The sequence below is a fragment of the Canis lupus genome, chromosome 30 (assembly GCF_003254725.2).
Source record: "Canis lupus dingo isolate Sandy chromosome 30, ASM325472v2, whole genome shotgun sequence".
Taxonomy (NCBI): Eukaryota; Metazoa; Chordata; class Mammalia; order Carnivora; family Canidae; genus Canis; species Canis lupus.
Window position 1 is genome coordinate 9,309,691 of NC_064272.1, and position 22,494 is coordinate 9,332,184.

At 50.4% G+C, this 22,494-nt stretch overlaps 1 protein-coding gene and 1 long non-coding RNA gene across 2 annotated transcripts; one reads left to right on the forward strand and one right to left on the reverse strand.

Moving 5' to 3' along the window:
- The first annotated feature begins 5,720 nt into the window (after positions 1–5,720).
- On the forward strand, positions 5,721–11,224 carry LOC118352880 (uncharacterized). The gene is made up of 3 exons (XR_004810776.2): positions 5,721–5,850; positions 10,274–10,440; positions 11,047–11,224. It is a non-coding gene; the product is annotated as an uncharacterized LOC118352880 (long non-coding RNA).
- On the reverse strand, positions 6,877–21,816 carry PLA2G4F (phospholipase A2 group IVF). The gene is made up of 20 exons (XM_025473088.3): positions 20,886–21,816; positions 19,773–19,845; positions 19,040–19,176; positions 18,819–18,947; positions 18,352–18,392; positions 18,214–18,256; positions 17,723–17,789; positions 15,915–16,084; positions 15,668–15,781; positions 15,393–15,430; positions 15,026–15,161; positions 13,273–13,409; positions 12,781–13,003; positions 11,589–11,703; positions 11,220–11,357; positions 11,013–11,120; positions 9,334–9,528; positions 8,924–9,090; positions 7,932–8,118; positions 6,877–7,634 (listed from the first exon to the last, which is right to left on the reverse strand). Exons 1-20 carry the CDS (start codon positions 20,994–20,996, stop codon positions 7,351–7,353), a joined length of 2,613 nt encoding a protein of 870 aa, XP_025328873.1. The 5' UTR covers positions 20,997–21,816; the 3' UTR covers positions 6,877–7,350.
- Between the last annotated feature and the right edge of the window lie 678 nt (positions 21,817–22,494).

Here is a 22,494-nt window from a genome sequence, read left to right on the forward strand (position 1 = left end):
GTACATACATGTGCACACGGGGACACATGTAAGTGCAACACCTTCTCCCAGGCTGGGAGGAGGGAGGGAAATGAGGCAAATTCACAAGGAGCAAGTCCTGTGAAACATCGCCGATGTTTCCCCCCGGCCCAGGGGAGGGTTTGGACCAGAAGTTTAGTCACTCTGCCCAGCATAACCAGCCCCCCACTCCCCAGGAGAGTGGCAGCAACAAGCCCAGGTCTGAGCTAGACTGCTCATATGTACCTGGCAGTGTCTGGGGAGCTGTGAGGACCAAATCACTTAGGACTGGCCAAGAGGCCACTCCTGGCAGCTCAGAGCACTCAGCACCCTGTGTAGGAGTACCGAGCATGTACTGAGGACACACAGTGTGCTGGCCACAGTCACAGCATGTCACACACTGATTCGTCTCACCCTCACAGTGCCCTGCAAGCGGCCTCGGAGAGCCCTAGGGAGGCTGGTTGCTCTCACACCAAGAGGCTCCTTACCCTTGAATGTGTCAGATCCAATGGATCCTTCAGAAGAGAGACTATTAGTTCAGATTGATGGTGCATTTGGTGATAAAAAAAAACACCTCAGATATTATTAATAAAATACAATTTTATGTAATAATAATATCTAAAATTTCTTCATTACTTAAGATATGCAACAGTTAATTTAACCTAAATTGTTTCTTTAAAAGACAAATTCATGGGGACGCCTGGGTGGCTCAGTGGTTTAGCGCTTGCCTTTGGCCCAGGGTGTGATCCTGGAGTCCCAGGATCAAGTCCCATATTGGGCTCCCTGCATGGAGCCTGCTTCTCTCTCTACCTATGTCTCTGCCTCTCTCTCTCTCTCTCTCTATCTGTGTCTCTCATGAATAAATTAAAAAAATAAAATCTTAAAAAAAAGACAAATTCATAAAATTTACTGTGTAATTAAAAATCATTAATTTTTTTTAGTGTTGGAAAGTAAAATTGGAAATTCTCCTTGGTAATATTTTACTTACCACCAGCACCAAATCCATCAGATTAACAGTGGAAAAGGGACACCTGGGTGGCTCAGTCAGTTAAGCATCTGCCTTGGGCTCAGGTCATGATCCTGGAGTCCTGGGATCAAGCCCCACATTGGGTTCCCGGCTCTGTGGGGAGTCTGCTTCTCCCTCTCCCTCTATCTGCTGCTCCCCTGCTTGTGCCTGCTTGTGCCTATGTGTGCCTGTTTGTGCCCTTTCTCTTCCTCTCTGTCAAATAAATAAATAAAATCTTAAAAAAAAAAGATTAACAATGGAAAAGATATAAACAGATTAATACATTCAGAAGCCATGATTCAAAACAAGAAAGGTAGCTGTTTAAGAATCAGAAACCCTAAAAAGAGGGCAAATCAGAGCCTTAGCAGTATGGGGCACCATGCTTGCCTTGGCTGCAGGGCCCCCAGGGGCTGCAGCAGGGCTCCCGGCCCTCCATCCCACTCCTCTCCTAGTCCCAAACTGCCACCTGGAGGCCACCATTGCCAATTGCACAGCAAATGATGAGCAGGAGCCATCACAGCCTAGAGCGTGTATAGAACCCTCTCAGAGATGAGATTACACCCAAGAATTACCAAACATATAACACAGGCAAAGTCTATGAAGGAGGGGCAACAAAGAACTTATCTCAAGGAAAAAGTTCACAGAACATTCAGGAAAATGTTTAAAAATTCAAATGTTAACACCATCTGAGTTAAAGGAGCACATCAATACAGTGAAAACAGGTAGTTTTGAAGATCCTATTAGAGAATTTAAATGGAAAAATGTGATAGTCGAAAGTTAAACAAAAATCCCCAACAGATGGATAAGGAGCAGATTGGATACAGAGGAACATTGTATTCTCAATTGAGAAGCATGCAAAGAAAATCTCCCCAAAACAGCACAAATGAAAAGACAGGATATGTAAAAGTTGAAGGATATAGAGACTCAAATCAGTTTGAGTTTGAAAGGAATTCCAGAAAGAGAGAATGAAGAAGAGTAGTGTTTTTGATAAAATTGGTAGACAATTTCTTAGAGCTTCAAAAAGATGTGAAGCCAGGAATTGAAAGATTCACTGGTATTTTTTTAAGGTCAGAAAAATCATAGGGATGGTTTTGAAAGTCAAAGAGGAAGCCCTAAAAGTTAAAGACAAATTACCTACAGTGGAGTGAGAATTAGACTGACATCAGATTGCCCATCAGTGATATCAAATCAAGAAAGCATTAAAATATGAGTAAAACTAAGTTTGAGTCAAGAGTTTTATATCCATCCAGACTATTATTCATAAGTCAGGGCAAGAAAAGATAATTCCAGATTTATAAGAACTCAGAAAGTTTACTACCTATACACCCTCCATTAAATACCTATTCAGTTTTGAAATCAACAGAAATAAAAATAAACCCAAAAGGAAGGAGTTATAAGAAGCAATAAGTGAATAAGTCAATAAAATATATTGTAAAGTTGAAATAAATATTTCTATTTTGAAGTGTTTTTTAAGATTTATTTATTTATTTGAGAGGGAGAGAAAGTACCCAAGTGGGGGGGCAGAGGTTAGGGGAAGAGGAAGAAGCAGACTCCCCACTGATTGCAGAGCCCAGTTCAGGACTCAATCCTGGAGGACCCTGAGATCATGACCTGAGCTGAAACCAAGAGCCAGACGCTTAATCCACAGACCTGTCCAGGCGCCCCAACTATTTTGAAGTTTTTAAAACACTGGAAATAAAATTCAGGCAAGAGCTCCAAGGTGATTTGTGGAAGGTTTGGTGGGTGGGGAGCCAGATGTAGGACAGAAATGTAGAAAATGTGTTAGCATGCTCAGGTTCTTGTCCTATTTGAGGAGAGAAAATGGAGACTGGTTTTTTAAAAGCGCTTTTAAAAAATAAAAGTTTAAGTTTAAAAGCTTAGTAAGAGCCCCAAATTGGAAATAATCCAAATTTCCATCAGCAAGTGAATGGATAAACAACCTGTGGTATATCCACAAAATTCCTACTTAGTAATAAAAATAAATGAACTACTACTAGTACGCACAACAGCATTGGTGCATCTCAAAAGCACTATGTTGAGTGGAAGAAGCCAGACCCCAAAGACTACACACTATATAATTCCATTTATATAAAACTCTGGAAAGGACACAGTTGGTCTATAATGACAAAAAGCATATCAGTAGGCACTGGGACCAAGGGTTGGAGATTGATTAGGATGAAACTCAAAAAAAAAAAAAAAAAAAAAAAGGATGAAACTCAAGAGAACATTTTGGGGTCATGGAAATGCTCCATATCTTAATTATAGTGATGGTTACATGTGTATGTAAATTTGCTAAAAGTCATTGAGTACACTTAATCTTTTTTAAAAAAAAGATTTGAGAGAGAGAGAGAGCATGCATGCAAGGGGGTGGAGAGGAGAGGGAGAGAATCTCAAGCAGACCTCCTGCTAAGTGTGGAGCCTGACAGAGTTCCATCTCACAACCCTGAGATCATGACCCAAAGCCGAAATCAAGAGTCAGCCACTCAACTGACTGAGGCATCCAGGTGCTCCGAACTGTACACTTAATCTTATACATTTACTACTTAGAAGAGGTGCACTATATTATTCTAAACATAGAAAATAGAACTTTCATACTAGCAGAGGGGGATAGTGGAGGAAAGAGAATTGAATCAGAAAGCAAGAAACAGGAGGCTTAGGTGGTACCAGGTGCCCCTATAAAATAAAAGTTTTTTAATATGTGTGAGTTCAGGGCTCCTGTGTGGTTCAGTTGGTTGAGCATCTGCCTTCGGCTTAGTCCATGATCCCAGGGTCCTGGGATGGAGCACTGCATTGGATTTCGGGCTCAGTGGGGAGTCTGCTTCTCCTCTCCCTCTGCCGTTCCCCATGCTTGTGCTCTCTGGCTCTATCTATCTGTCAAATAAATAAATAAAATATTAAAAAATATGTGTGGACTCTTACTTGCTTAATATTTCTTGTGCCTCACTTGTCCTAATAGAAAAAATTTAATTTCCACCCCTGAACTCTGGTGACCAGCCTCCCTGATTTGCAGGACAGCCCCAGTGTAGACTCTCTCTCTCTTGCATGGGGAAGTCCTGGACTCCTTGCCCTGTTTTGTGTTCCTGTGGCTTTTCAATTGCCATAGAGTGGGTACTGAGGGGAAAATAGGTGCATGCAGAGCAATGCAGGTAATCCTCCTTTTCTCCTTTCCAAGAATGACTCCATCTGAAATGAGGGGGCTTTCATTTAAACTCTCAACAAAAGAATGGAGTAGCAATGAGGAAATCAGCTGCAGGGACTGAGCTCTGGAGAAGGTGGGGGCACCTCTGCCAACAGCCACCTGCCAATACGGGAGGCCCCCCTCCTAGTGCTGTGCCAGCCAACGAAAGAAGAAAATGCTTCTTTCTTCTTTCTCTCTCTTTTGCTTCCTTCTCCCTTCCTTCCTTTTTTCCCTTCCCCCAACCCCACATCTGCCCTGCACCTCTTTCTTTTTTCTGCAGGAGACTTTTGTGAATGCCCAGAGATATATCTGAAGAAGCCAAGAGACCTAATATTTGAATGTGTCTGTTCTCATGCACCTTGAGCTAAGACCGTGACCCCAGGGCTGCCATGTGGTACAACTGCACCAGGAAAGTTCACATTGTTACTTCCTGTGAATGGCAGCCCCTGGAATTGTGTAGTATACAACCTGTGCAATCATACATGCAGGCTTGGTGGCCATCATTTTCTTCCTTTACCTGATGAAGGGGTCTAACAAGTTAAGGAATGACATCCCTGCTCCTGTGTTTCTGCCCAGCCTCAGAATGAATCAAGCCTGTAGCTGTGTTATTGTGGTCAAATCCCTTCAGCCTGGTCACCCTTGGAACCTTGCAACATCTTTCTGGCCATCTTGGGCCAGGGTTAGAAATGGGGCAGAAATACATTAGAAATAGACTAGATCCCTCCTGACCTAGGAGCAGGAGCCAAACTGGCCAGGTCATCTTTGACCCCCCACTCCTCACTCTGGTTGGCTCCCAGATTCAATCCTGGTGATGGTTCCTCATGCTCTAACTGAGCTCACCCCTGACCAATTTCTTGGCTAGAGAATTGGACCAGCGTCCCTATCCTAGCCCTCCACCCTTGTCTCATTACATCTTCCCGAACCTGATCTGAGCCAAGGTGGCATTTCCTACACTTCTGTATGAATCAAGGTAACTCCCAACTCTGCACAAGCCCAGGTGTTTGCTTCCTGCATAAAACTTGCTGGCCTGGGAGGGCAAACACCAGTCCCCTACCCCCTGGGGTGGTGATCACATAGTAAAACAGAAACCTTGTTGTATGCAATTTTGCATATGTACATGCATTTTTCTTGGGAGAAGGTCTATGGCTTTTATCAGATTTTTTAAAAGGAGCAAATGGATTAAGAACCACTGGAATACAGTGTTGCACATCTTTTCATGGCTGGTGGGTAATGATCCACTTCTCTAGAATGTAGGATCCCATTCATTTATTTGCCAAATTTTTACTGAGCATCTACTATCTGCTAGCCATTGCTCTAAACGCTGAAAATACAGCAGCGAACAAAACAGAAATTTCTACCCTCAGGAAGCCAGAGACACCCTATGGCTATTTGAGGCATTAAAGACAGAATGACTGAAGATTCTAAGTTTTGAGCTCCACAAAGATCTAAGAACTCAGAACTCTCTGAGTTCCAAGTTCTAAGAACTCTACAAAGTTCTAAGTTGTGAACTCTGTGGAGGTCTTAATAAGTTACTGATGACATCATCACAGCAGGGGTGATGATGACAGTGACCATAGCGGGAGCTCAGGAGCCAGCCTGGGGCTACGCCAAGGGAAACCTCTCATTGCTGAGCCAAGACAGGGATGATGGTCTATGATGGACAGCAATGGTGAGGAGGCAGGAGAGAACCAAACTCTCTCCCACCCCATGCCAGTCAAAATCACTGGCCCTTCTGGGCCCTGGCTCCTTCAGTCCTCTCCGCTCTCATCCAACTGGAGGCCTGGGGGTCCCAGGCCAGGCCAGGCTGGGGGCACAAGCTAGGACCTTCTTCCAGTTGGGAGCTAGAATGAGGGTTTTCTTCTCAGAGTTGGGACAAGTGAGATTTCCTCTAAAGGAATCCCTGACTGGAAGAGCCATTGTGGCTTTGATCCGAGACAGGAAGGAGGGGGAAAGCTGCAGCCCAGGATAGCACTCTGGAGGAGACAGTAGTAGAAGCGAGTGTTCAAGAGAGGATGGCACCCGGGCCACTGAAGGGACCCAGACAGCTCCGTATAGGGTGGGATGAAGCAGCTATGGAGGCCTAGGGCTTGAGGGCTCCTAGATGACACCCAGTCAGGGTGGATCTCCTCCCCAGTCAGGGTGGATCTCCTCTCCACAGACTTAAAATCTGCCCATGCTGGAGAGGCTCCAGCTATTCAGAGGGTCTCAGCTGGTCAGGGTGGATGAAAACCAGGGAGAGAGAGGGCCAGGTTGTCCAGATCTTAGCATGTATCTGTGAAAGAGCCAGGAACCCAGGCCTCTGGGTTGCCAGCCAGGTACCCTCTACCAATGCCCATCCCTGCCAACAGACAGGTGCTCACCAGCCCCACCCTCACTAGGAACATGCACACACTTGCAGGCACACATTTACTATGCTCCCTGATAAACAGATACACCTTCTAGACACACCCATTAAGCTTCTGGGAATGGCAAGGCTATTTGCAAGAGATGGCAGCTGTACACATGACGAGAGTGTGGCCTGAGTTTAAAGAGTGATGCATTAGTAATAGGCAGACAGGAGCACACCCATCAACTGGAGCTCTGCCAGGATGAGAGTACCATCCCACAGCCTTCAGGAGGCTAAGCAGAGAAGGGTGGTGAGCAGTGAGGGAGACAGAGGAGGCCAGAGGCCAATGAGAGTCAGCAGGCTGAAGGATGAAGGTAGTGATCCAAACTGGGAACCCCCAAGATCCCCCTTTATTCTGATAGCATTGAGCACTGCATCTGGGATCCTAGCCAGAAAAGTGTGGATTAGATGGATGAATCTTTGCTTTTGGTCTCAGCTTAAGGAGAGGAACCTGTCCCTCAGTTCTCACAGCTCTCCGTCTGGTGAGGGTTTGAAGATCTGGGTCTTCTAAGATCCTTCTGGGTTTGGGGCAGGCCCTGGGGCTAGATTGTCCTCTGATCCCCTCTACACTCCAATGTAAAATGAGCACTGTCACCTCTGGCCCCCATCCCCAGGAGCCCTAGAGAGGCCTGCTGCCCCATCATCTCCCAGAAACACAAAGAAGGGTCCAGCCCCAAAGCCAAGCTGCCATTCTGCAGGAACTTTCTGGGGAGTAGAGGACCTAAAGCAGGTCTCTGTAATGTGGGAAGCAGGAGCCCCACAGCATCTATCATTCCTCCTCTCTCAATCCCTGGTCTGGAGCCCACGATGGCTCCCCTCTCTCACAGTCCTACGACTCCAGCCTGGTCGGCCTCTGGCCCTGTCCCTAGCCTGTTGCTGCTCCAGAGCCAGCCGGAGGGCATGCCTCATGGTCTCCGCGTTGTTCAGAACATTGTATCTACTCAGAGCCACCAGCCGCTCAAACTCCTCAGGCTCATAGGTGAAGTTCATCATGCCATAGGGAGTGTCTGACCCGTTCAGGACAAAGTCCCCACAGGCTATCTCCTCAGCTGTTTGTCGCTCCACACCTGTGGATGAGAAGTGGAGAAGAGACCAAGCTGGGGCACTCTGGGGGTAGGAGCCAGCCCAGGAGCTCCCCCTTGCCCTAGGACATCTGGTTGGACCCACATTTTAGCTCTCTTGACCATCAGGAGGAACTGGGCCAGTGTGAATGCTGGGGCCCCAGAAGAGGGTACCAATGGCCAGCTTGGGCCCTCCAGGAGGCACGCTTTGGTATGCTGTCCAGGAAGCCCACTCCCAGAAAAGCACCCTACCGCCATCTCTGGGCTGCGTGAGCCAGACCCTGGTCCAGGGTCTCCCCTTACCTGGGGCCAGGTGTGTGCGGAAGGTACGGTTGACAAGGGGGAAGTGCAGCACAATGGGTGAGCGGGGGTCCTCGGCCTTGGCAAACAGGTAGCACTCACGGGGTTCCTCCAAGTCCTCAGGGAGCACCTCAATCCTTGGGAAGGGGATGCCTCGGTCCAGGCAGTACTTCTCTGTCATCTGTAAGACCTGGGCAAGGAGGCCAGCTTCTGACCCTGCATCCTACCACCTGCGGTCACACAGCCCCTCTACTAGCTGAGTGACTACAGGCAAGTGACATCATCTTTCTGAGCCAGTTGCTTTATTTATAAAATAAAAATGTGGAAAACCCTATCAGCCAGATTAACGACAATTGCCAGCATTCTCATGGTGATTCTTCCCATAACCACCCACTGGTTCCCTTCTCTGATGCCTCCATGCTTCCGAGTAGGGGCTGATTTCAGTGGACATGGAATGATTACAGAAGGTCACATGGGAAGAGGCTTTATCCATCATCTAATCCCAGGCTCTTGTTGGACCCCGGAAGTTAAGGAGGATAAGAGAGAAGGGCTGGCCCAGCAGCACAACCAGAACCCTCATCCAGATGGTAGAACCTGTCCACTACCCCCACAGGACATGAGGGAGCTGTCTCGAGACACTCTTTGGGGGACCTCATGGCTCTGTTGTTACTACAGTAACTAAGGGACAGTAGATCCAGATCCAGATGGGAGCAAAGAATGCTATCAGACATAGGCAGGGGCCGGTACAGGAGCCTTCTCTTCACCAGGATGGAAGACTCCTGATGACCATCTTTGGCCTCTTCTCCCAGCCCCCACTCCATCCCATAACCTCAGCAACCCCCTTCCTCCAGTTGGGGAGTCCAGTGCCACTAAAAATCTTCACAAGGCACCTGCCTGAAGATTAGAAGCCTGGTCCTCCATGAAGCACCATCCCCAAATCCCCAGCTAGGCCACCTCAACAGAGATCCTCACTTCATCCCCACTGTACACCTTACCTCAAAAGGGGCCTCCAGGGAGTAGTCAAAGGACAGAATGAGGTCCACTGCTCTCTGGGGCAGCAGGTTCAGGGGGAATGGAGAGTTGATGGCAAAGCCCCCATCCACCAGGCACAGGCGATCCCTCATGGGAGTGAGCTGGTTGGGGAAGGCGTCAGGGTGCGTAGCTGCAGCAGGGTCAAATGCTTGCTCTTCTCTTCCCATTGGGAACGGAACATCCCTCTCTGTAGAGATCTCTCCTCCCCTTGTTCTGAGGGCAGCAGAGTCTCCTACCCCAACCCCTGGCCCTGCCTTCTGGCAGACATCCCAGTCCTTCCCTCTCAGCCCCTGGGTGGTAGGAGCCCACAGCCCAGCCCCCAGGAAAAAAGGCAGCACTGGCCCCAGTGAGCCCCACCCAGAGCAGCACCCACCTTTCCAGGCCACGAACTCCTGGCCAGCTACATAGTCTTTGTGTAGGCAGAGGCCCCTGGTGAAATTAAAGTTCTCTGCAGAGGTAAAGCGGGAGGTGAATATGTCCAGCACAGCCTGGGAGAAGGGGCCCTGGGGGGTGAAGAGCCTGGTTCGCAGCTGTGTGGGGTCATGTAGCTGGAGCTTCTGGCAGTCATCTAGTGGGGGTGGGAGGGTGAAATACAGTGAGAAGTCGTGCCTTCCTTTGTCCAGTGGCCTTTATGACTCAGGGCACCCCCTCTATTTCCTCCCCACATTCATCTCTCCTTCCCCCTGGCTCCCAAGCCTCAGACCACTACTTCTCAGAACCTCTTTTAAATGATTTCTTTCTTCTTTTCTTTTCTTTTCTTTTCTTTTCTTTTCTTTCTTTTCTTTTCTTTTCTTTTCTTTTCTTTTCTTTTCTTTTCTTCTTTTCTTTCCTTTTTCTTTTCTTTCTTTCTTCTTTCTTTCTTTTTTTCTTTCTTTCTTTCTTTCTTTCTTTCTTTCTTTCTTTCTTTCTTTCTTTCTTTCTTTCTTTCTTTCTTTCTTCTTCTTCTTCTTTCTTTCTTCCTTCCTCCCTCCCTCCCTCCCTCCCTCCCTCCCTCCCTCCCTCCCTCCCTCCTTCCTTCCTTCCTTCCTTCCTTCCTTCCTTCCTTCCTTCCTTCCTTCCAAGATTTTATTTATTTATTCATGAAAGACAGAGAGTCAGAGACATAAGCAGAGGGAGAAGTCCCTAGGGAGCCTAATGCGAGATTCGACCCCAGGACTCCGGGATCATGACCTGAGTCAAAGGCAGATGCTCAACCACTGAGCCACCTAGGCATCCCTTAAATGACCTTTTCTTTCAGCTTATCTATATTTTGAAAGTTGCCTATGGCACTATATTTATAAAGTGATAATTTATTTTCTCCTCTTGAAAAAAAGTTGTATATACAACTTCTGAATAGAATTTCATCCATCAAATACCCACTGAGGAGTACTGCATGCCAGACACCGTGCTAGGCTTGAACGGAGATGGAAGGTGAATAGGACCCCGGCCTACTTGGGGGAGAGCCACATAAAGAGATCATAAATCATAATGATGCCCTGAGGTAAGGACAGTGGTGGAGTGTGTACATAGTCCTATGAGACTTTGGTGGTAAGACCCTTGATCAGCCCGGAGGGATGAAGGAGAATAGAGAAGGTCCCTGACAAAATGATGTCTGAGCTAAATCTTAAAAGCTGAGCAGAAGTTATCCAGAAAAGATAGGTGGATAAAGGTATTCTGTGCAGCAGGGAGCTCATACATAGGCCACGTAAGGAGCAGTGTGAAGAGGAGCCCTGAGGTGTGTGGACAGATAAGCATGAGATGCCCCATGGTCCTGGGCTGAGTTGACATAATTGGAACCCAAGCAGAGAGTTTGAAGCTATAGGCCTTACCACAGAGCACTCACAACTCCCACTGGCTTCTCTGACATGGGCTTTCCTCCAGGCCCCAGCCACACTGCCTCTGCAGACTTCTGGGCATCTAGAGACCCTAAGCTAGAAGTCATTTTCTCAGGACTTCTCTGAACCCAGTGGGACAGCCAAGTCCTTCACCACCCCCTCCCTCATCCTTCGTGCCTCAGCCATGGCACTGGTGCCGGAAAAGAGGGTCTGGGGAGGTCAGGGTGTCTACCCTCACCTGTGATGTTTACTTTCCATCTGTGCCCATCTAGGAAGCTGAGGCCTGAGCCAGCAGTCTTCAGGAAGATCTCATCCACGCTGGCTGCAAAGGCACTGCCCCACATACCTAAGGAGAAAGGCAAGGTCCTGGGCCCTCACAACTCCAGCCCATCTCAGGTCCTGGCCCAGTCCCTGCCCTGTCCCCAGCCCTCCAGCCCAGACTCACCTTGCAGGTAGCAGATCCGGGGCTCAGGCCGGGGCTGCAGCAGATGCCCCATGAAGAACTCAGAGCCAAAGAGCTCAGTGGGAACATAAGCACCATACTTGGGCAAGCCGACCTCATGGGGGGTGAACTCACACCACTCTGGGGGACCAGAGTAAAGGGGAATGTTACCAGGGCCTTTCTACCAGGATACCAGGGTTCCCCTGACACCTGAGTGCCTGAGCAGGAATCAGACTTGCCGAGAGCAGGAGGCAGCAACCCCATTGTGCTCCAAGGCTCCCGTCTGTACATTACTAGCACTGGCCTCTCACACCCTCCCACCAACCACCACCTCCACCTGTTTCCCAGGTCCCCACATCCACACCGAGGCACCTGCAAAGTCTTCCCCGTTGATGTTGGTGCGGACATTAATGCTGGCATAGATAGGGTAAGGGTTCTGGCCCTGGCTGATGGCCTCTTGCTGGTCAGACAGTCTGGCGGGGTTTTCCTAGTGGGCATGAAGGGAGGTATTTGGCTTTTGGGGGAATCCCCTTACCCCATGGGGATGGCCCCATGGCCTGATACCCTGCAGGGGATGGCGTGCCCACCAGAGGCTGCAGCTGCCAAGGCCAGTACTCTAGAGACAGCTAAGGGCCTTTAAGCAGCACAGGTAAGGCCACTGTGAGTTTTGTGCAATTCCGGGGACACTGGGACTCCTCTCCTTACTTCTTTCCTGTTGAAGAAAGCAGATTAGAGCCCAGGGGAATCAGTGGACATTTGTTAAAGGAAAAACTGAAAATCCAGTTTACTTTCTTTAAAAGACAAATCATTCAATGGGATGCCTGGGTGGCTCAGCAGTTGAGTGTCTCCCTTCAGCTCAGGGTGTGATCCCGGAGTCCCAGGATCAAGTCTCACATCGGGCTTCCTGCGGGGAGCCTGTTTCTCCTTCTGCCTGTATCTCTGCTTCTCTCTCTGTGTCTCTCGTGAATAAATAAATAAAATCTTAAAAAAAAAAAAAGATAAATCATTCAAAAACATGAATCCTTTTTGTGAGAAACTACTTGTGATATACATCCACAACTGAGAACCACACCAGGGGGCCAGGTCCCCAGGGCTGAGAACCTCCCTCAGCTCTGACTCTTCTCATCTCCTGACTTGTGCTGGGCACATAGCTCTAGGAGCTGCAGGGCAGCTTGGTCAGTGGGCGGGAGTGGCATTCATCTAGGCTGCAGGTCTGAACCACTTGGAATGCTCTCAAAACACAGGTGTGCTAGGGCCTAAACCCAGATCAGCCCAAGTCAGTAGCAGAATTGGGGCCCAGGCCCAAGTGTTTTTGAAAAGCTGTGTAGGTGATTCTAAAATACAGACAGATCTGAGAATGGCAGACCAGGCTCTCCTTTCCTAGGAGTTCAGGGCCAGGAAAGATGAAGCCCTGTCAGCCCTCCCTGGGTTCTTACCTCTTGTCCTCAGCGAGCTCAGACCTAAGGGATAGTTTTGCAAATCTTAGTAACTAAGGCAGAAGTAAATGCTGGTGGGGCAGCAGTGGAAAGGAGCCAGATTTATTTATTATCTGTTCTTCTCTCACCTCCTGGTATAGGAAATATTCAATGAGGAGACCCCAGAGGTCTATGAGGGAAACACTGCGGCCACTGCTTTCCAGACTCCCCAGTTCCTGGACATAGTATTGTAGGCGCTCTGTGGACATCGCCCCCATCTTACTGCTGCAGACTCGAGCCTGAGCACGCTCGATGGGGCCCTGCAAGGACACCTGGGACCAGGCTGGGTCTTTGTAGAGTGTGGAGATGCACCTGGGCAGAGAGAGAATTAGGGGCAGTGGTGCAGGGAGCACAGCAAGGGGAGAGAGGGATGCAAGGGTCTGCGAGTGCCCCACCTCTCCATCCCTTGTCCCCACTGCCCTGCACCGCCCACTCAAGGAGGCCTGGGAACTCACTGCCTTCCTGCCTCTCCTAACCCCCTTGGAGGCAGGAACCCAGCATCCCTTCAGGGAACCCACCATTCACATTCCTGCCCCTTCAGGGCTCTCCTTTACTCTGGGCCCTGTCCCCACCTCACTTACCAGGTAGAACCAGAGACCCCACTCAGGTAGGTCACAGTGTCCAGGAGGCCAAGTTCCTGCAGCCCTGCCAGGCTGCCATATAGGGAAGACATGGCTCGGGTTCCACCTCCCGAACCCAGCACAGCTACCACAGGCACCTGAGCAGAAAGCGATCATAACGACATTGACCTAAGAGCCTTATATGTATTGTCTCACTGAATCCTCACAGCACCCCAGTGGGATCCCCATTTTACAGATTAGGAACCTGAGGCACAGGAAGGTTGGATAATGTGCTCTCAATCACACGGGTGGTAAGTGGTGGTTATGAAACTGAAGCAATATGACCCCAGAGATGACTCTTAACAATTGTACCAGGAAAGTGTGTAACTGGAAGGCATACTGGATTTCACTCAAAACCATTAAAGCAGGGTTTCTTAGTCTTGGAACTGTTGATAATTTTGGACTGGGTCATTTTTCGTCATGAGGAGCTGTCCTGTATGTTGTAGGATGTTCAGTAGCATTCCAGGGCTTTCCCTAGTAGAAGCCAGTAGCGGCCCTCTTCCCTGCCCCTACAATAAAGTATGTCTCTAGACATTGACAAATGCCTGGGGGTAAAATGCCCCCGTCCCCCAGTTAAGAACCACTGGGTAAAGTGGCAAAGACCACCAAGCAGCCTAGACCTGCCCCAGACATGAGAGGTGCCCAGATGTCTCTTCAGTATCAGAGGTGCCTGCTGGGATCAGACTAGAAGCTTTTTGGCTCTTCAATTTTTCCATGAAGCTTTAGCTCATTCTACCCCAACTTTTGGTTCCTTTCTCTGCCCTCCTTTCTTCTGTCTTGAAAGAAATGCTCCCTGGCCAGTGCTCAGCAAGGGCACAGCCCCTTCAGAGTGTTGAAGGAGACAGAGCTCCCTAAAAGCCAGGTCTACGTCCTCTTTACCTCCCACCTCTGGAGTGGAAACCTGGCAGAGAGCAAGCATTACCAAATGAACGGTCTGAGCTTGCTCACCCAGTCAGCACGGGGAATTGACCCCAGTTCCCGAGCACACCTGCAGCGAGGAGGAAGCCACCAACTTGCTCCTGATTTACCATCGCTCTCTCCCTTGGTACTGCCTTTCCACCTGCCCTCCCGCCCCAGGCTCCCATGGACCCTCCACCTCCAGATCCCTTTGTCTACTGTGACTGACTGAACTGTGCTCCTGCAAATTCACATGTTGAAGTCCCAGTGAGACGACATTTGTAGAAAGGGCCGGTAAGGTGGTTATATAGGTTATGGAAGGTCATAACAGTGGGGCCTTTATCTAACGGTATTGGTGTCCTTGTAAGAAGAGGAAGAGAGACATTCCCCTTACCCTCTCTTACAGGCACAGAGGAGGAGCCATGTGGGGGCACAGCCAGAAGGTGGCTGTCCACAAGTCAGGAAGAGAAGCCTCACCAGAAACCAACCCTGATGGCATCTTACTCTTGAACTTTCAGACTCCAGGTGAGAAAATGAATGTTTGTTGTCTAAGCCAACCAGTCTGTGGTGTTCTGTTACAGCAGCCCAAGGGGACTAAGACACCTCCTTTGGCCAGGGCTGTTCATCCCTCCTTACACACAGGGTCCTGACTCTCCTGATTTTGCCTATCAGCTCTGGCAAACAGGCCTGCCCCTTCCTCCTCTGTTCCTCCCCCCTCCTCAAGGCTTCCTGTCCTGACTTGGCCACACAGTCCTCTCAAAGAAAGAGGCTGGACTTGGTCCTGGTGACCCTGGGCTCCAACTCCTCCATTTCATACCTGGCTGCTGTCTGGAGCCTGGCTCAAACCCAGTGCTTGCTGCAAAGCCTTGGACACGATCTGCTTCCTCTTGTCCAGAAACTCCCATTCGCCGTCACACAGGCCAAAGCCAAGGCGCAGGTCAAGGTCTCCAGAGCTGCCTCAGGTGGGGTAGGGGTGAGGTACTGGGTGACTCTTCACCGGAGGAGAGCCTCAGACCCAGCCCATTTTTCACAGTAGTAGACCCACATTCCATGGAACCCCTTAGAATGGCCTCACTGGAACCAGACATGCCCTCCACCATCCAGGCTTAGTCAAGTAGGCAGAAGAGGCCGCCTACACTTCCTGGGTAGCCCAAGAGCCTTCCTCTGAAGTCAGCCTTCCTCACCTTATTTCTGCCTTCATATTCAGAACCACCTCCTGGTCCTGAAAGAGACAACAGCCCAGTCCCTGAGTATCTTGAGTGGGATCCTCCCACCTGCAGGCCCTGTTGCTCTGGTAGCTCTGGCCCAGATATGGACACCATGGCTGAACTCCAGGCTGGGCTGATTATGACCCCTTCCCTCTCAGGCCCCTTGACTTTCCTTTCAGGCCCCTCCCCAGCCCTCTTTTGGTGGTCACAGAGCAGGCAGGGGTTCCTCAGGCACCCAGAGAGAGTCTTACCTCCCCCAGGGCCACGGAGCGCTGTTCCTCCTGGCCTAAGGTCAAAGAAGATAGCAGGATACCCCCCTGGCCCAGCTTGCTGGTCTGGGTCTCTAGTTCAGCACTTGGGCCGCTCTGCAGAGAAGAAAACACACCCAAGGAACCTTCCATGGTGAAGGAAAACATGCCTCCGTGGTGGCCCTGGGACGCCCCTCTAGGCTGGACTGATTCTACCAGCCACACCTTCTCAGACTTGGGCCTCACTCACCTGCAGGACTGTAAGCTCCTCCTCCAGCTCCACATCCAGCCTGGAGCTGATCACTGGGTTCATGTGAAAGGTGAAGGTAGCTGGGAGGCCTCCCTCTTTGGGGCATTGCAGGGGTAAGAGCTGTGGTTTCTCGTAGGCCCCAGGCACTGTCAGCCAAATCTGCCTAGAGCCTGGGAGCAGAGGGCCCAGGTGAGGGGGTGAGAATGGAGTGCGTGTGTGGCATGTAATGGTAGCACCCTGAATGGCAATTCCCCTGTCTTTCCCCTTGGAAATTCCAACTTACCACCCTGCTCACTCTCTGGCTCTGTGACCCATAGCAAAGGCATCATGAAGGACACTCGGGTCCTTTAACCTGCCCTGGTCAGACTTGGGAACGCGGGGAGAGGGCTAGGAAACACAATGCCTGGGGAACGGGAAGAGCAGGAAGGGAGAGGGCTCCTTGCTCAGAGTTTATGGGGCTGATGATTTTGAGATTATATTAAGTATATAAAATATAATTCTATAATAATTATAATGTTATAATTGTCACACATTGTTATATTAATTACCAGTCTTCCACTGGTAGTTCCCCCATCTCTTGCCTCCATTCAAGCTCTGTGCTCATCACCTTGGGGAAGGTTTGTGGCCAGGGAGAAGACAATAGATAGCAAGTTGTCCTGCCCTTTATTTCCAAAGTGTAAGACCTTGCAAGAACAGAGGGTGTGCAGAGAAGATGAGAGGAAGTGGGTGGGTAGAGGCTTCGAAAAGCAGGGGAGAGCCAGGCTAGAAGGAGGCAGAGGGAGGCCTGTGAGCCCACATTGCTCTGAGCAGCTTTCTGGGAAGGAGGCAAAACCCTAGAGAGGAATGTGCATGACAGACAGAGGGGGCCGCAGACTGCCTTAAGCAAGTTTCTTGTTTGAGCCAAGGTTTCATAAATTATGAGGATAATAGGTGCATTTTATGGGGTTGTTATGAGAATTAAAGATAAAAGACACATGGAATGTTGAGCACAGTTGCCTGGTTCACAGTGAGTGCCAGGCGTTATGAGGACTCCCTCATCCTGTGGGCTCAGACTCTCAGCGTCAGAGGGGACCTTAGCTGTCCCACAGCCTCTGCTCTGCTGCTGCATCTGGACGTTCACCACCCCACCTCCTGCCCCCTGTCCCTGATCTTGAGCGGCTACCCTCTGCAACACACTACATCAGTGGCCTAACTGGAACCAGACATGCCCTGGTTCTTCCACTTCCACTTCTGAAATTTCCACATGTTGCCATGTGACTTCAGTTCCTCCTGCAGAGAGGCCAACTATATTGCTGCCCCCCAGCTTTAGGGTCAGCCTTGTGACTTGTCTTGGAGAGCAAAATGGCAGTTAGTGGCTGTGATGTGACCAAAGGCTTAAGACCACCTGCTCATTTTGGCTTGCTGCTGTGCCTCTGGCTGATACCTTAAGAACATGATCAGTCCCCTGGTCATAGAAGGTGAATTAGGGCCACATGGCATGAAGCCAGCTCACTCCTACCAAGCCCAGCCTAGATCAACCACATGCCAGCTGACCATCCGACTTGTGAGCTAAATAAATGCTTCCTGTTGTCTGCCACTGAGATTTAGGGCTGCTTTTTGTGGAGCGGTAGTTGGACTGGTACAACCCTCATGCTTGAACACTTCCAGGGATAGGAAATCACTACTCTCAGAGGCAATCCGTCCCATCCTTGGTCAGCTGTGAGTGGTGAAACATTGAAGAACTTTCTGCCTCAGACCCACCTTATTGATGTCTGAGGCCTCAGCCCCCAGGAGAGAAGGCAAGACCCAAGGTCGTGGACCAGACTCACCATACTCTCGATGTGGAGCTGTGCCACCTTCCCCGAGGGTGCCCTGGATTCTCAGACAGGGGGCAGCCTGAGGAAAGCAGAGGCCTGTGGGAACCCACTGTTCACAGACCAGGGTGGAATGAGGGGTTATCTGGGGCAGGGCCCAGCTAACAACTTTGCCAGGGCCTGTGCCTTGTGGGTAGGAGTTCTGTGGGAGCCCTCCTCCCAGGCCTTGGAAAGGGAAGGAGGAAAAGGCCGCTGAAAGTGGTGCCTCCAGCAGTCCCAGCAACCAGGGGCCCCAGTGCACAAGATAGGAAGGTTGGCTTCCTATCTGGTGCTTCCGACTTGAGGTAGCTTCTTGCCCCTGGTCCCTGGAGATGCCTCCCTAGCACATTTCCCCTCTCAGGAAGGCCTGAGTGTCCTTCAGAGGCAAGGGGACATGACAGTCTCAATTGTGGAATCTGTACTTCCCCCCCAGCCCTGGACAGCCCTAACCCACCTTCCCTACTCACCACCAGGACCCCATTGGTGATGACTTCAGATGCAGGCACTTGGCTGCAAAAGATGAGGAGCTCATGGGACATCTAGCTCCCCTTGAGATGACTGTTACTATAATAATATGACTAAAGCTAGGCTCCACCCAGACTTACCTGTTCTCCAGAATGAATTCCACCTGCAGCTCTTGTGAATCCTACATGAATGAAGCAAGGAAGCATTCATTTTCAAAGAGCTCTGAAAGCATCAGAGATTGTCCCTGCCCCCTACCCGGCTCAGCAACAGGGATTACAAGAGGTGACTGTTGTTGGGGCTTCCTTGGGCACAGGAGGGGTAGGTAGTATCATCTTCATGAGGAGCTTCATGCATTCAAGACTGTCTGCTGGGCAGATACGGAGGGTTCAGCAGTGACCAAGACAGACAAAGCACTCTGCCCTCAGCTCACATTTTGGCACTCAGGGAAGAAATATTGAGGGAAATCTTTGGAGGGTTAGTAGTATAGGATAGAGGAGGGTCTGTATTGGAGGCCTGGCCTGTGCTGCCCAGGAGCCCTCACCTCAGTGCCCTGTGCCAGACCTTTCCTTGAGTTCAGTTCATTGCTGCCACAGGTAGGGTGGCTCACCTGGTGCTTGAGTTGGAAGGTATGTCTGTGGGGTTGGCCAGGCTTGAGGCTCCTCAGGTCAAACAGTAACAGGGAGAGCTGGTCACTATCCAGGATGTCCTTATCATACAGGGTGAGCTCCAGAACGTTCTGGGAATGGTGGGTAAGAGGTGGGAGCCTGAGGCAGGGCAGGAGGGCAGGAAGTAGCCCTCTCCTCTCCACTGCCCTTTTCTGGCCCTCACTTTCATAGCACCATGAATCTGGTAGTGGAAGGTCTCGTTCCATTCGGGGTCACTGCAGTTGGCTATCATCCTTGTCCGGGTGGGACTGGAGGACGCAGTGGGCAGGCACAGTTGCACATAGCAATCGGCTTTGGACACTGCAGGTGGGATTGGAGAGGGGTCCTCAGCCTTTAGCTCCTATTGCTGTAAAGGTTGCCTGGGGAAGGCTGGGGCAGGAGGGGAAGGAGCTGGGGGTCGGGGGAAGGAGGCTACTTGTGCGGGGCAAGGAGATGTGGGGAGAGCCAATGTCCTTAACTCCATCTAGACCACTTATACCTCCCATTCAATCCTGCAGTGGCCAGTTGAAAAGACCACATGGCTGCACAGACCGCTGCCCCTGAAAGGGCATGATTCAGGCAACAAAGTCCCCTTCCGTGACAAGCACTGGTGTGGTAAACTGCTGGAGAACAGACCTTGATTTGTGGCAACAGTTGGCCTCACATGCTCACCCAGGCTGGCTCTGCTCCACTTGCTAGACTCAATCAAGGAGGAGTCCAAGGTCTGTACATGTCTCCCCTCCAGCCCCTCCCTGCCTGCCCTGGGGCTCCCTCACCAGGGAGGACTCCTTCATGGTCAGCATTAGCCCCTCTGCCTCACTCAAACACACACACACATTTCCAGACAGCCCTTGCTGCACTCTGGGGAGGCCCCGGGGAAAGGAAGGGGAAGAAGGGTGAAATTGGGGGTCACTCACGCAGATCTGTGCCCTGGATATTTCTGGCCCTCAGCACCTTCACCTGGAGGTCAAAGTATGGGTGGGTTTCCCGCTGAAACAGAGAACTCTGGAACTCAGTCCCAGGAAGAGCCGGGCCTGTTCTTCCCGTGGTGGTGCCCAGCTCAGGCTTCCCTTGTCCCCTCACAGAACAACAGCCTGGCCCAGGCTCACAGATGTTGCTGTGCTTAGGAACTGAGAGGCCTTGGCAGGGCCCAGCCGTTGGGACTTCAGCATGTCGGGGATGAGCCTGGACCTTGGAATCGTTCAGGCTGGGTTCAAATCTAAACTCCACTATGTACTAGCTGAATGGCCTTGGGCAAATTACTTGATTTCCCCTGTGCTTCATTCTCCCCATCTATAAATGGGGTTTTACAATCCCATAGGGGTGCGGTGATTTTTAAATGAGAAGTTGTGTAGAGTGCCTGGTATTAGTGCTTAATATATGTAGCCACTGTTACTAATTATGTTTGTGATGCACCAACTGGCAGCTCCCCTCACTTTTTCGTGCTGCTGCTATAGCTTGGGAGCCTGAGTGCAAGCCAGGGTGATGTCCCTAGGACATTAGAGATTAGAAGGGAGATTAAAGATTCGTAGAGAAAGTCATGATAGACCCCACCTGCTAGCTCAGGAGCTCACTGATGAAAGCCACACCTCCTAGGAGGCAGCAGGTGAAGGGAAACCAGGCGTCGCCCAGCTTGTACTGGTCTGGACGAGTCGTTAAAGAGATAACAACTGGGTCCAAGAGAGGTAACAGCATCCTGCAGCCTCCTAGAAGTGGGGCTATCCCCTCAAAATCCCAGCAAGCACCCTCCTCCTTTCCCCTGGGGCACTCTACAGCCAGGCTGGTACATTCTGGGCAGAGCCAACAGCTGAAGTATCACATGACCTCACCCTCCATTCCTGATCGAGGTGAGGTGAGGATTATATCTAAAAGCCAAGATCTTGGCCAACCTCTTTACGTTCTGCCAGGTTGGCTAGAGTAAATTGGTCCTGGCCCAGATCAGAACCCAATTCCCTGCTGGCCTCTGTTCTCACAGGGGACTGTGATCCCAGGGCTCCTACACAATTCCCAAGGAAGACCATGTACTTTACCCGCCATTGCCTCCACTGAGGTCCCCTCTTCTCTCTCTTCTGCAGCAGCACTGCCCCCAGGAGGGGCAGCCCCTTGCCTGCCAGCCACCTTGGCCAGAGCACCCAGTGCATGGCCAGGCAGAGCAGCTCTCAGCTGGAAGCCCTGCCTGCTTTCCAGAGCCACCCTGCTCTCCTCCAGCTACACCTGCTGCTAGCTCAGGTCTGACAGGTAACCGAGGTAGGGAGGGTGGAGCTGGCTGCTCTCTGGAGGACTCAGAGTTGGGTGGCCTGCTGGGGCTGGAGGTGGGGTTTAATGTGCTCCAGGAAGTGACTGGAATCCAATTCCCTCAGGCAGGAGGCACTTCAGCCTGTCTCCAAGAGGATGAGGAACTGGTACTCTGGTTTCCAAACCCCACGCCTGGTTATCATTGGGCTGCTTTTGGAAAAGATATCTGAGCCTCACCCCCTGGATGATTTGCTTTAGTGGGTGTGGGTAGAGCCTACATGTCCACATTTCCAACAAGCCTTCTAGACAGTGCTGACACAGCAGGCCCAGGGGATGGAAGCCAGGAAGTGCTACATCAAGCCTTATTTTCTCCAGCTGGAAAAAAAGTTCTAAAACCATCTGCCCTTCAAGTCCCACCTGGCCCATGACTCTTAAGCAGAAGCATAGAAATCTCTGGTTCAGTTTTAGCTGGACTTGAATGTGTTTCTAATCTGTGACCCCTCTCATTTATTCTTCAAACACTGACAGCCTGTTGTGTACCAGACCAATACTGGGCTATGCAACCAAAGGTGAGGAGGATCCATCTGTATCCTGAGGAAATTCACAGCCTCAGGGCTCTGTTGGCTTTTGCCCGAGACCTCTTGCTAGATCAGTGGATATATTTGGATGCCCCAAGTAAACAGGCAAGGAAATGGTCAGGTGGCATCAATGACAGCTTTTAGCAGGTCTGTTTATCCTTAAGCTACTGGAGATAAGGCTTTGGAGAGTACTCTTTGGACCATCGTAAGCCTTAGGCTACCGATGAACGTCATGTCCCCTTTTCTGTGGACTGTGGCCATCTGGATGGCCAAGATAGGCAGTTTCCAGGAGAAAGGATCTCTGGGGCAGTAACCTATTGGGAGATAATTTCTGTTCTTCAACCAAGATTTAGTCATCTCTACTCTTCCCCCAGGCTTGAGGTGGAGATTGAAAAAAAGAACATCTACAAACAGGTGATTCAACTCCAAAATGAACCCTGTAGGCAAGTTTAGACCAGAAACTCTCAGAAAACAAAGGCAGATGATTGCCACTGGCCTGTCTCCAAGGGAAGGGCCTATTTCTGCTTAATTTGGAGCATAGAGCCAAGACACATGCTGGGGTCTGAGATGCCAGAGTGCCACACCGCTGCTGGTACCCATGCACAGCGTGTGGAGGAACTCACCTCAGAGGGGCCCGGGTGAGGGCAGGGAGCTACCTGGGGCACACAGAGTGCTCTGACGTCCCATGCTCTGAGCTGGATGATACTCTCTCCTGGAAGTCACGTGCTCTGGGCTTCAATAAAGAAAACTCAAGATGACCACAGATGGCTCAAGAGGGGGACACAGAAGGACCAAACTGCCTTTTTGGAGCTGGCCAACATGAACT

Bases quoted from the DNA above. Each gene is read 5' to 3' on its own strand.
- PLA2G4F (XM_025473088.3), bottom strand. From the start codon at position 20,996: ATGCACTGGGTGCTCTGGCCAAGGTGGCTGGCAGGCAAGGGGCTGCCC. The intron at 18,948-19,039 runs GTGAGGGCCAGA...CACCATTCCCAG, and splicing joins AGATTCATGGTGCTATGAAA to AACGTTCTGGAGCTCACCCT. The intron at 15,431-15,667 runs GTAAGACTCTCT...TGTCTCTTTCAG, and splicing joins GCTCCGTGGCCCTGGGGGAG to GACCAGGAGGTGGTTCTGAA.